A 14002-nucleotide genomic window follows, 5' to 3' on the forward strand; every position below is an offset into this window, starting at 1 on the left:
GCAGATCTTTTTCAGGAAGGATGATATAGGAACAAGCACCCATGGAACTAATAAACTCTCCCACTCTTAGTTATTTAAAGGTTTCTCTTTTGTCTAAGTTGTGTCCTTGGTCCAGCATGGTTTCGCCCACCACGCTGCTCCCTGGAGCAGCTCCAGAGCATCCCCAGCTCCCCAACAGGTCTTGCAGAGAGAGATGCTCCTGCTTCAACTCCAGCTGAGCTGAACAACCTTCACATGTTGTTCTGACCACTCTTTCCAAGGGGAGGTTGATTTCCTGTGGAATCTGAAATATTCCACAGGAATATTTAAGTACACACAGTACCCAGGTGCAGTAACCAAGTGCAGCAACGACCTGGGGAAGCACCATAATCCTCTCTAGGGCTTTACACGTGGTCTGCACCCATTTCCTGGCAGCTCTGCACCTCCCAGCAAGCCAGGCCCTCCTCTGGACCTGTCAGCCAGCACATGTCCTGCTCCTTCCCAGTACAAATGGGCCTTTGGAAGATCTCTCTGTGGGCTGCCCTTTTCCTTGTGTCTTGCTGATCCAATTCCCTGAAACCCAGGTTCTTCTGCTGCAGGTTTAACCAACAGAACAATTTTCCAGCGAGACCGAAAGCATTTGCTTCCTGGCTTGTTTGAAGATGGATGTGGGCAATGGAATGCCTCAGGCTGTTCTCTCTTCCAGGGAAGAACTGGATGCATCTTGATTTCCCAGTGCAACCCTTTTGTTGGCCATGATGTCTTCGAGATCATACATTATTAAAATAATTATGAATATTTCTTATGCATGTGCCATGTATAACGCAGCGGGGAGCTGGAAAGGGCTCAGCATGGATTTGAGGATGGGCCACAAGGAATGTTTGGAGGAACCCTTGTGGTTGTCATGCTGTGATCAGCTCATCCCCAGGCCATGGATGAACCAGCAAAGGTGATGGCTGGGGGGAAGCTCTCACTCACAGCGGTCCCAGCCTATTCTTTAGACACAGCTTAACATTAAACCAGACAATGCACTGAAGAGATGGCTCCTGACAAAGCACTTCTTCGCTCTCATCCTTTGTCAGTGTTAATAGAGGTGTTTTATTGTTATCTGCATCAATTGTTCCATCCTCCTGCCTCCTGGCACTGCTCCCAGATGCAGAGGTCATCTGAAGCCGAGGAGATCCCAGCTGGCAGTCAAAAGTCTCATTAATTTGCAGAGATGCTGCTTGTTGCTCCCCCTGCACCAAGCAGCGAGGCTGACCCTGGGCTCTGTCACGTGCCACAGGTCCCTGTCCCTCCTGTCCCACCAGCCCAGCCTGGCTCAGCAGCAGCTGCTGGCCCTGACCCAGCCCAGATGTTCCCACACCAAACCAGCTGGGGACAGATGACTCCCGAGAGGGGACAGATGAAGACAGTGGCCTGGCTGATGCAAACAGGGACAGGAGCACAACCTGTGGACAGGCAAAGCTGGCAGCTGGGCTTGCTGACCACCAGGCCATGCTGGCTCCTCTGTGATGTCCACATGGACCCATGACTGGTTCCTCTAATTAGCCCCAAAAGCTTCCCTGAGGAGCTGATTGATGCTGGGCTGCAGCAGAGGGGCAGAGCACTGGGGGAAGCACTCACAGCCCCTTTGGGCTGTGTCTCTGCACGGGGTTTGTCTCTGGAAACTGCCCTGCCATGATGACATCTCAAATTAAGGAGCAAAGACAATCTCTCAGCTGTCCCTGTGCCTGCAGGGATGGGAGCTCCCAGCTCTACTCTGAGCCATTAACGAAACACGGGGCTGCACAGCAGCCCTGGAGCAGGGCTGGGCTCCAGGAATCCCATCAAAAAAATAAATAAAGAGGTGTTCCCAGCTCACTGCTGAGCTCTGAACAGCTTTTCCCAGCTCAGCCAGGTAGATGTGCTGGCAGCAGCACTCAGATCCCCTTCCACTGGGAGAGCACAGCAGGCCACCATCCCTGACTGAGTCCCTCCTCCCAGTATCTGTCAGACAGCCATCCTCACCCACTCCTTCTGCATTTCCCAAAGGGAAGTTTTATTTCCTTTATAGTTTCATATTTCTATTCATATATTTTATTTGTAATTAGCATATGATGCATTATTAAATGAAATGCCTCTCCTGGACTAAGCCCATTTTGCAGTTACCAGCCCAACCTGGAATTGCATCTTTTGTTTGACAAGACCCAAATCCTACAAAGCCTCAAAGTCTGGCAGCAATTGCCTTGCTGGCCTTTAATCCAGCATTAGAGGGATTCCACGTGGCCTTTCATTCACGTTCTCCTCATCCAATTTGGCCATCCCTTGTTGTCTTTTCATCTGGGGGCTTTGGAAATTCCCAGGTGTTCAAGGGCTGAGCATGTGCCATGGTGGGACCTGACCCACTGGGAAGGAATCCCAGGACTGCAATTTTTCCTGATACAGGCTCTCTCCCACTGTTCTCAGCTTCCCTTAGCAATTTCCAACATCTTCCAGCTCTGCTTTGTGAAGAACTCTTTTTTTCCCCCTTTTCAGTTGTTCTCCATTCAATTTTATTTGCAGTTGCTAACACCATCCACCCTCCAGGCTTTTAGTCAGAACTGCCTCTCTGCTTGTGGCTTTTTTACTTCCCAATACCTTTCTTTAGAGAATGTTTCACTTTTGTTCATTTTCATTTCCCCCTCTACAATTTTCTATTCCTAATTATCATTAATTTGGAGAACTTGCTCCTTTTGAAGAGCAGATAATGAATTTCCAGCACTGACATCTTTCTCCCTGTAATCAGATCCACTTTCCCATTCCCTCGTGTCCTGTGTGCTGCCTTTTTGTGCTGGGAAGTGAGGGCTGATCTCAGGAGGCCCCCAGCTCCTCTCCCTCTCCCTCTCCCTCTCCCTCTCCCTCTCCCTCTCCCTCTCCCTCTCCCTCTCCCTCTCCCTCTCCCTCTTCCTCTCCCTCTCCCTCTCCCTCTCCCTCTCCCTCTCCTCCAGCATTCTGTAATTCTGTGATTCTGTGTGATTATTGTGAAAATGCCCTGAAGGTGCCAGGGTCTCTAGGGCTGCTGACCTGGACAAAACTTCCCTCATGGACATGAGCCTCTTTTCCTCGTGTGGCTTTCAACACAACTCCCACAGTGCTACAAATATTCTGTTCTTTCCAAGGCAGCATTTCCCAGTGAGGCTGCAGTGCTGAACCAGCCCTTCCCAGAGGGGTTCAGGCACTGGGGCTCTCACAGCTCCCTCATCCCAGCTCCCAGTGGATTCTCAGCAACCAAAATACCAAATCTGGGCTCAGGATTTTGCCTCGTGGCTTCTGACACTAATCAAAATGAATGTTTTAGGAGTTTCCTTGAAGTGAACCCCAAAGTTTGCACACATAAGTGGGTTTCAAGGCCTTTGCACAAGGGATTTCCAGCCTCAAATCACCCTCCCCACTAACAGGAACACCAGCACTCCAATTAGAGGGGCTCCTTATAACTCCATAAACATTTTGTAGAGCTTAAAAGCTTTTTAAATGAGGCTCACAGCCACGAACAAGGTAAATACATTCGTAGATTTGTTTGGGCAATTACAGTCATTTAAAAAACAATGCATAATAACAGACATGAATCTAATAAGCCATTGCTAATTAAATGTATTAATGCCACGTTATAAAACAAATGCATCTTGCTGATATGTTACAGCTACTTTTGTGCTGTAAACACTTGAGCAACCACACCGGCAGAATTTGCATCCCTGGGCATGGCCAGCACCCAGGAATAGCTGCAATTAATTTGCCCTGGTGGGGCCAATCTCCTGCCCAGCCACCAGGCTCTCCTTTATGTGCCTGCTCCTCATTTTCCTCTGCTCTGTGAGCAGCAGCTGCAGTAAAATGGAGCTGCTTAACCCCAAAATATGGGACACCACTACAAAGCATTTGTGAAGACTCCACTTTGAACTGTGCTCTTCTGCCAATTATAATTTGCAGCAGGTACAACATTCCCAGGCTGTGGAAAAGCCATTTCTCTGTCCTGGGAGAGTTCAGTCAATTTTACCTGACATTAAGTGTTCAATAGCACAATTTTCCTTCTCTCGCTTTCATCTCTTTGGAAAATGTCACCAAACTGGAGTTAACCAATTGTCCACAGACCTTTTGAGGAGTCAGGCCCAAAGCACTCCACGGAGGCAGAGGAAGGCTGAGGGCCAGGCTGGGATCCCCAGAAACACCGACCTGATTGCGGAAAACCTTGTTTGCTCAGCTGGGGGTGGTGAAGGAGGGGCTGGGGCTCAGCAGGCCTGGGGAGCTGAGTGGTGACGTTGGTGAAGGGTGGAGGGGGCTGTGGGGCAGAGAGCACCCTCAGGGATGGGCCTGGGCCATGGCCTTGTGAGACGTGTTCCAGTGATGGCAAAGTCACTGCCCAGGGGCTCCAGCTGCATGCAAAAGTGAGCAGACACATGTTCCCTGTTGCCAAACTGCCCAAAAATCCCAGAATCCCAGAATGGTTTGGGTTGGAAGGGATTTTTAAGCACATCCCACTCCTGCCACAGCAGGGACACCTTCCCCTGTCCCAGGCTGCTCCCAGCCCCAATGTCCAGCCTGGCCTGGGGCACTGCCAGGGATCCAGGGGCAGCCCCAGCTGCTCTGGGCACCCTGTGCCTGCCCACCCTGCCAGGAACAATTCCTGCCCAATATCCCATCCATTCCTGCCCTCTGGCACTGGGAGCCACTCCCTGTGTCCTGTCCCTCCATCCTTTGGGAATTGTCTCTCTCCGTGTTTCCTGCAGCTCCTTCAGGTCTTGGAAGATCACAGCGAGGTCACCCCAAAGCTTCTCCTGTCCAGGTGAACATTCCCAGCTCTCCCAGCCTTTCCTGCCAGCAGAGCTGCTCCATCCCTCTGCTCACCCTGGAGCCTCCTCTGGGCTCTCCCCAGCAGCTCCAGCTCCTGCCTGTGCTGGGATCCTTCTCCCCATGAGAGCAGAGGAAGGTGCATCTGGCAGTGCCAAGTGGGCAGCTGTCTCCAAGAGCTCATGGACAGAAAACGTTGACCTTTGACAAATGAATCATTCCTAATAAAAAGCCTGTCCAGCTGGATTTAATTGCCTGGTTTGGGCAGATATGGCTGGAAAATCTCACGCCTGTCACATTTTTTTCCACCCCTTAAAGCATCAAATTATTCACCGTCCTCTTGTAGCATTTTGCAGCCAACTCTTTCCTGTGATGATTTTCAAAGGATGAAGAATGAGCACCCTGGTGACATTTCTAGTATCTATAAATATCTCCCCACTACCCTGCCTGCCCAACTGGTGAATTATGCAGGGAGATATATATAATAAAACAATCGGATCCATTTTGTTGTCAACAGACCATTCTTCTTCAGCTGACAAGAGAACAGCTCAGGCTGAGGCTCTGCAAAGAGGAGGCAGTGCCTGGGGAGTTACTGAGCTTCTCCTTTCCTGGATGTACAGGGACATCTTGGAGGGCAACATGGAGCAGAGAGAGGCCCTGGTACGCTGGGGCAAGGAGGAAAGGTTTTAAAAGAGAAGAAGAATGAAGTTTAGGACAGTAAAAGTCTCCAGAATGGCAGGAAATCCCACATCTAGGGCACTGAGAATCACATGGAATCACGAACAGCATCACTGAGGTTGGAAAAGATCTCAAAGACCATTGAGTCCCAGCTGTGCCCCATCCCCCACCCTGTCCCCAGCCCAGAGCTCTGAGTGCCACCTCCAGGAATTCCATGGACACCTCCAGGGATGGGCACTGCAAACCTCCCTGGGCATTTCCAAGGCCTGAGCTCCCTTTCCATGGGGAAATTCCTGCTGCTGTCCCCCCTGAGCCTCCCCTGGCCCAGCCTGAGGCCGTTCCCTCTCCTCCTGTCCCTGTTCCCTGGGAGCAGAGCCCGACCCCCCCGGCTGTCCCCTCCTGCCAGGGACTTGTGCAGAGCCAGAAGGGCCCCTCTGGTAAAGGAAGCCTTGAAGATGTCCCAGTGAAGGGTGAATCCAGCATGATTAATCCAGCATAACCCATGGATTATCTGCAGCACAATGAATTTACTTCCGGTCCTTCTCTTTTGTGTTTAATTCAGCAGTGCTCTGTTTATGCATCTGAACCTCCTACATGGTGAGATACACAGAGAATTTAATGTGCCCAGCTTCACAAAGCTGTGGGAAGTGACCAGTTTGCATTTCATGTCTAATTGGCAGGTTTTAATTTAAATTGGGAGGGATTTAATTTAATAGCAAAGCTTTCCCCAGCTAACAGGCCTCTTCTAGCAGGTGCTCATTATGTGGGATACTCTACAGACTCTGTTACCTCATTTATGGCTTAGAGGCAATTTAAAAAAGCCAACTTAAGACATCTCTCTCCCTTCCATTAGATATTTGCAGACGGCTTTTGCTAAGCCATAACTAGTTCCTTCATCATTAATTTTTTGGGGCTGTGCCTTGGAGACAGTGCCTAGCAATTAAACAAAGTTCTTATGAGGGAGTTTTCCCTCCTTACCTTCATCCAGAAGTTTGTCATTCTCCAGGGCTGTAAGGACAGGGATTTTGGATGTTCTCATTCCTGCAGGAAGAGAACTGCTGTGCTGCTCAGGCCAGGAGAGTTCCTGTGGATCTCCTGCAAAGCCTGAGGACTTGATCCTCCTGGATGACTCAGTGGGAGCAAGCTGAGCCCTGTGCTGGCAGAGAGTTGATCATATCCTCTGTCATGTGCCAAAGCCACCCATAAAACCCCTCAGTCTGAGATGAGGCTCTGAGAAAACACAGAAATGCCCACAGAAATGCTGTTGGTCCTGGTTTAACCCCAGCAGCAGCCAAGCCCCCCGCACTCCCAGCTCCCTCCATCCCAGAGGGTAAAAGTGTGAAAACTCCTGGGTTGAGGTGAAGGCAGTTTGACAGGCAGAGCCATGAGTGAATGGTGCTCCCAGACGCTGCCAGGCATGAGCAGGACAGTGCTCAGAGGGGGCCACCAGTGCTGCTGCTGCTTCCTGGATTTCTGTCTGCTAGGAGAATTCCATCTCAAAGCCCCCAAGTCAAGGAGCAGCACTGGCTGGTGATTCTCCCCATTCCCCAGCTTGTGCTGAGCACCTGAGCCCATTCAGGGCTGGAGCTGGCAGGTGGGGACCCCTCCAGATGAGCGGAGTTTGCCGAGGTGCTCCTTGACTTTGGGGGTTTTTGCAGATGAGAGGGTTTGTGGTGTCCCAAAGGAGGGTCACAGTCCCTGCTGGAGACCCAAATCTGCCCGGGAGGGGTAATGGGTCAGGGTGGGAGGGTTTGGGAGTGCTCATCGGTGCTGATACCACTGAGCCAAGCCTCTGCACCCCAGCACCTTCCCCTCCCTCCTGCCAGGCTCCCCAGGACCTGCCACCAGCTCAGAGATGGCAGCGAAGCCCCAGGTGAAAACCCAGGGCTGCTGGTGTGGTGAGGGCCGGGAGGATGAGGAGAGGACCAGCAAATGTCACCCAGAGGCAGGGCCTGTGTGAGCCTCCAAGCACAGAGAGCTTTCCCCAGGAAAAGCCCCATTTCCTCAGGAATCAGCCCAGCTCCTGCCATTCCCAACTCCACGTTATTGGGATTTTGGGAGAGAGACAGGAGCACTTAAAGACATTTCAAAGCATGATTTATGATTTTTCTTCTACAGTCTCAGGAAGGAGCAAGTGCATCTTCACCTTATTCACAGGTGTTCTCAGTCAGTGGTCACAAGACTACAGGTCACAAGGTCTTTTAAAGGTTATTTAGACAATAAACTAATGTTACATAAGAATGTTTTTCCTTTTACACCAATATTTAATTATTTTGTTTTATACATCTTTGTCTCAGTGTGGACTTTCTTAACCAATCATATAATGACACACAAAACTACTTGTTATACCTTAAACTTATCTTTATCACTTCTATCCCTTAACTTTAAAACCTTAAAATTTTCTACAACCTAACCTGATTTAAACTCATAAATAAACTCTATTTATTTAACTCAATTTAAACTCAATAAACTCTATTTAAACTCATATTCTTATGATTCTAAGTCTGGAAGCTTTCTTCAAGGCCTCAAGTCAAACCCTGTGTCCATGTCTATATCTGAGTTTGTATTTACAAGACCTTGAGAGCTTTCTGTGTTTGGAATTCCCAGATGTGACACAGCACCCACTCTGTGCTCTCTGCACCAGGAACACTTCACTTCTCACTGCTGTCCCATTCCAGCGGGAATGAAACTCCCAGTGTCCCACACAGGTGCTCTCCTCACCCTGAGCAATCCTGCAGCTTCCAGAGACTACTCCAGGAACAATTCCTTGTATCAGTAAATATCTATCATCACAATATATTCCTCTTAAATCACCCCTGTGCTGCACCTTCACTATTGATTCCATTAGGCACACTGGATATTAACACCACTTTCAATGTTTCTAAGATTTACTTTGCTAAGGAGTGTTGGCAAGACACAGCTTATAACCACAGTATCTGCTCACCTCCCAGCTTTCAACATTACACACACGACAAAGAAACACTCACTGAGGGAAAGGATTCTGAATAAATCCTGGAGAATTTCACAAGTCACTGGACTATTCAAGTATTTTGGAGAAGGCTACTGATTTTAAACTACTGATTTTAAACCTACTTTGGATGATGAAAAGAAATGAAGATTAGATTTGAGTTTAGCACTCTCTGGGTGTGGTATATCAGGCTCTGGGCTGGGATCTTCCAGTGCAGCCATGTAGGAATGACAGGATATTGATTTACAGCCAGGAACCTGGCCTGTGTCCCTCTGTCACCTCCTCACAGCCCCTACCTGGGTCACAGCCCCAGGACACAGGGACAGTCCTGGGAACCTAACTTGGATTAATCTCAGCATTTAATTATTTAAATTGTGTTGCAAAATCATTGTGAGGGATTTGCAGACCAGGCCTTAGGTCTGCAGCAGCAAGGCCACACCAGCCAGCACCCACTTGGAGGGGCTTTCCTTCGTTTTGAGGTTAAAAGTCCACACATAGGTTGGTCCTCTCTGGCGTGTTTTGTACAGAGGACACGGGTACAAGCCCCGGGTGTCCTGCTTGTCGTCAGGAATGGCCTTGATGAACACGACAGGCATGGCTGAGGTGAGCTCCTTGAGCCTGGCGTCCGTGATTGTCCCGGCCTGCAGAGAGAAGGGGACAAAGTCTCGGTCAGATCTCCAAGGTGTCCATCAGCTGCTCCCTGATGTACCTCCCTTGATCTTTATCCCAGCTGCTCCTGCTGGGGAGGTGCAAACAGCTTCTCCAGGGTCAAGGGGCTGGATGAGTCTCTTTGAGGAAGGAGGGTCTGGATCCAAGAGCTCCCTGTCTCACCACAACCCTCCCCAGCATAGATCATCTCAAGGGTCCAGCTGCCTGCCCTCTCACCAGATACTCAAACCCTCACATCTGAGCTGGACTTGGTGTGGGAACAGTGTCCCTGGCCCTGTGCAGCCATATTCTGAACAAAGTTCCACTTCTCTTGTCCTGGTTTCTACTGAGGTGCAGCTTGAGGTAATTTCCTCTTGTCCTATTGCCAGGGAACAGGGACAGGTCAAGAGGAAATGGCCTCAAGCTGTGCCAGGGCAGGCTCAGGCTGGACATTTCTTAGCTGAAAGGATGATTAAACATTGCCAGGGGCTGCCCAGGGAAGTTTGCAGTGCCCACCCCTGGAGGTGTCCAAAGAACTCCTGGAGGTGGCACTCAGAGCTCTGGGCTGGGGACAAGGTGGGGATGGGGCACAGCTTGGCCTGGACAGGCTGGGGGATCTTCTCCAGCCTCAGTGACTCTGGGATTATTGTCATGCATCTCTTTCTCAGAGTATTTTCAGACCAGAACCACCCTGTGGGAGGTGCTGCTCGTGGTGGGAGCGAGGGTGGACACCTGAACCACTGGGATGGAGAACAGCCCCAAAAGGCACCACAGGTTCGTTCCCACTTTCATGGATGCCACCAAGAGCATTCAAAATGACTTTTCTGAGGGAGTGTCACCATTAAATATCAAGTCCCATTATTCTCCTCCAAGCAATGCCCCTGCCCAGCAGGCTGCCCAACCCAGGAGAGGGAGAGAACCCTGCCACAACAAGAAATCAAGTTTGTTTCTCTAATTTGGGTCTCTCTGGTATTTCTTTCTCTCTTCCTGACAATAAACTACCCTGCACATCAATCCATTTCCAGGGAAAATTGTCTAATGGAGGCTACAGAGACCAAATGAAAACAAATAGGGAAATGGGAACGAAACTTTTCAGCACTAAAGAAGCTGCCTCTCACTGCAGCTGAGCTTCACATATCATCATTATTCCAAATGCTCTCGGATCAGAGTTGTGGGGTGAGATTCAACCTCTCCAGTAGTTTATTTAGTTCTGCAAATGAGCGAAGAAAAATCATCCTTCTTGCCACACACCTCAGTTTAATTGTACTAATGCCATCTGTTATGCTCAGCCATGATAAATCCAACTCTCATTTAGGATTTTATATTTCCAACGTGCTGAACAAACATTACATATTTCGTATAATACCTTGCAAAGTAGCTATTTATGAAACATTATTATGCACTCTTCTTAAATCCACACCTTTCATTTCTGAGACTGGGTTTTAATCAGGTCTTTTTCTTTCTATTTTTTTTTTTTTTACTGCTGAGAATACTTCAAATGAAATTTCCAAGAGATATTCTACCTGTTTCTGGGTTAACAAGAGCTGAAATCTTCCTGAGGTACCTCTATGTAAGATACCATTTTGTTATGTCTGGGCTGATTCTCATTTGCATTTTTTATCGCTCTCATCATCAGAAATTAATTCTGCTCTGAAAGCAATTCTTCCTGACTAGCAGCACAGCACTCGTGGTGCAAAAACACCATTCTGTGCCTGGAGAGCTCAGATCCTAAAGGATCCTTCACTTCTGCTTGTCCCAGATTCCCAGCAGGCAAGCTGAGAGTGGCCGTGTGGCAGTGCCACGTGTCACCAGGGCTGAGGGCACAAAGAGCTGTCACAAAGCAGGGCTGGTGACAGACGGGCCCAACCCAGACCCTGTGACCCACCTGAGGTGGTCCCAGCCAGGCTCCTCACACCACAGCCCCTTTGGGGTCAGCTTGCCCAGGTACCCCTGGCTGCCTTTGGGATGGAGTCACCTGTGGCAGGGAACGGGGACACGGAGCCAGCAGGGAGCACCCCAAGGTGGTTCCCTAGTGATGGATGGGCTCAGTGGCTTCAAATGGACAAGGGGAACGAAAAATCCTTCCCTGTGAGGGTGGTGAGGCCCTGCCCTGTGGCTGCCCCATCCCTGGAGGTGTCCAAGGCCAGGCTGGACGGGGCTTGGAGCAGCCTGGGACAGCGGGAGGTGTCCCTGCCCGTGGTGGGGTGGAATGAGTTGAACTTTAAGGTCCCTTCCAGCCCAATCCAGTCTGGGGTCCTGTGGCTCCACGGCAGGGGCTGTGCTGTCCACAGCTACCAAAGCTCCATGGAGCACCCCTGGTACAAACCCCAGCCCTGCCCTTCTCCCATCACGCTCCAATCCCCTCGGGGAGGGGCAGGGCACACTCCTGGCATCAAACTCTGATTGCAAAGAGAAAGAAAGCCAAGAATCAGTCAGCAGCATGAGAGAAAATGTCTCCAAGTGTCCCCAGCCACAGCATCTTCTGTCACTGAGTCCCAGTGACTTTAACAGGGCTGCAGCAAGAGATCATTTGCACCCAAAATAATCTGCTTAGTTTCATTTCATCTAATAGCTGCCTGCTGTTTTGTAATGAATGTTTTATAAATTTATAACACCCAAGGGCAAACATAAATGTTTAAATAAATAGAAAAATGTGAGTAACAGAACATAGAAGGACTCTTTCCTTTTTTGGAGGCACAACCTAAATGTGAAATATTCTTTTAAAAGTGGAGGTGTTCCCCAGAGGAATTCTTCTTAAATGTGGCCTGCCATTTTTATCAGAGGATTAATTTGGAAGGAGTACAACCCAAAAGAGCTGTGCACCTGTTTTAAAACTCCTGCATCCATTAATGCACACTGATACTCACTGGATTATAGGTAAAATGAATAGTTCCACTAGGTAGAAATATTTCAGTGTGAGCAGCAACCCATAAAAATATCCTTTTCCTTTCTGAAATAAATTGAAGCATGATACCCAGAGATTATGAACGGCTTCATAAACATAATTGCTCAGTATCTTTCAATCACAAGGAAAATGTAATCAGAAAAACAGATTTACTGGAGTTGGGATGGTCTCTGAAGACAGATCCCATTGTGGTTTGCAATCACCCACACCAGCTATTTGAGGGAAGCAGAGAGGAGAAGCCAAGTGTTTCCCAAAGATTTCCAGCTTTGCACCACCAAAACCTCTCACTCCACTCCCAGCATTACCTGGAGATGGGTAAAACACAGGCAGAACTCAATTTCTAGTAACAGTGGCAAAGAAAACATCACAGCAGGCACTGGAATGTTCTTAAATGGAGAATTTGGTATGCAGGACTGGGAATATTTAAAAACACTCTCTGATCTGGTGTGTCCAGCTGATTTCTGTCAGGTTTTTAGGGCAGCAGAAATCCAGGGCTCCCTGTGGTAGGGGCTGTGATCTCCCAAGGGTTCTGTGTGGCAGCCACACCAGAGGCTTGGAGAAGGGAACAGCCAGGGAACAGTGGGGAGATGGACAGGGCTGGCAGAGATTTGACCTGAGCCACTGAGATCCTTGTTGTGATCTTCCAGCAGAGCCTTTGCCAATGTTCCCAACTGCCTGTGGCTTCCCAGACCAAATTCAGGCCATTTCCAGAGCAAAAAACAGCCTGGAGCTTTGAACTCCCCAAGGATATGTGATGAAATGGCATCCACCATGGAGGTCACAGCTTTAATCCCTGATTCAATAATCCCTAATTTCCTATCCTTCATGAAAACCATTGCAGAGAGGGAGATGACAAAGAAGTGGAGAGTTAGATCTGAATTGCAAGGTCACACCTGTGGCTTCTCCCTCAACCCCAGAGCCTTGCAGAGCTCACCTGAGTGTCCCAGCGTGCTCCCTCCATGAACAGACCGTGGACATAGGCTCCTTCACGAGGAGCACTGGCAAAATCCTCTCTGCTCTTCTTTGTCACGTCACACTGCAATGTCATCTTGTCCAGGGGCCACTTGTTCTTGCGGGCCGTGCTCTGCATGACGGCCGTCAGGATGGACTGTGGGTTGAAGAACCCTCCAAGCCACAGTGTGGAGGGTAAGGAGAAGTCCCTGGTCCAGGCTTCGAGCTCGCTGATGCGGGCCAGGAGGTCAGCAAACCACGAGCCCAGGCTGGCCGTGGAGGGGTAAGATCTCTTCAGCCAGGATTCGGGCACCTTGTCCAAGAAGAGGGAGTTCTGCAAGGCCTCCATGTCGCTGGTCATGGTCAGTTCCCCCTGGTGAGAAAGGTCAGCACTGACAACCGCCCAGCAGAGCCTGCCTGGGAGCAGAGCTGGGCCAGGACACGAGGAGGAGCACAGCACCCCACACAGTCACTGCTGCCCACCTACCGTGGGTGACTTCATGAGTTTGGGGTTTTCCTGCACATTTTCTACTGCATATTCCTGCATCCTGCTGCAAAAATACCACTGGGAGGAAAAGCTGTGTGACAGTGGCAGCAGTGGTTGTCCTGGTGGTTTTCTGTTTTCTCTCATGGACTGGCAGATTTTCAGGGGTGTAAAGCTGTTCCCACTCCCTGCCAGGAGTATTGGAGTTTATGATGATCTGCTCTAAAACTGACCAAATATTTGTTTTGTTAAGTCCTATCCCCCTCCTCTCCTCCACTTCCCCTCACTCCTCCCTTCACTTGCTGCTTTGCAGTGCAAGATTTTCTTTTTGTCTTCACGTGTTGTCTGCAAATGTAATCACAGCTCCTTCCACAGCAGGGAAGGAGCACAACAAAGTAAGATATGATTCAGCCAAGTGAGATAAAGAAAGATGTTTGACTTTTCCTTTGTGCAGTAATTAATTAGTTTTAAAGCTTTTAGAAACCTGTATCTGTTCTGCCAGAAGAGCTGAATTCCAGGACTTTCCACAGAAATGAGGGTGGCTGAACACTGGAACAGGTTGTCCACAGAGGCCGTGGAGTCTCCA

At 49.4% G+C, this 14002-nt stretch overlaps 1 protein-coding gene across 1 annotated transcript in view; it reads right to left on the bottom strand.

The window, feature by feature from the left end:
- Window positions 1-8769: 8769 nt before the first annotated feature.
- Window positions 8770-14002, bottom strand: part of DNAH9 (dynein axonemal heavy chain 9) — a 146045-nt gene continuing 140812 nt past the window's right edge. The window contains exons 68-69 of the mRNA XM_086857114.1: window positions 12916-13305; window positions 8770-9069 (exon numbers count right to left, since the gene is read on the bottom strand). Coding sequence (XP_086713240.1) covers window positions 8842-9069; window positions 12916-13305 — 618 coding nt within the window. The 3' untranslated portion in view covers window positions 8770-8841. The remainder of the gene's footprint in view (window positions 9070-12915; window positions 13306-14002) is intronic.

The sequence above is a fragment of the Cyanistes caeruleus genome, chromosome 19 (assembly GCF_971803275.1).
Source record: "Cyanistes caeruleus chromosome 19, bCyaCae1.hap1.1, whole genome shotgun sequence".
NCBI classification, from domain to species: Eukaryota; Metazoa; Chordata; class Aves; order Passeriformes; family Paridae; genus Cyanistes; species Cyanistes caeruleus.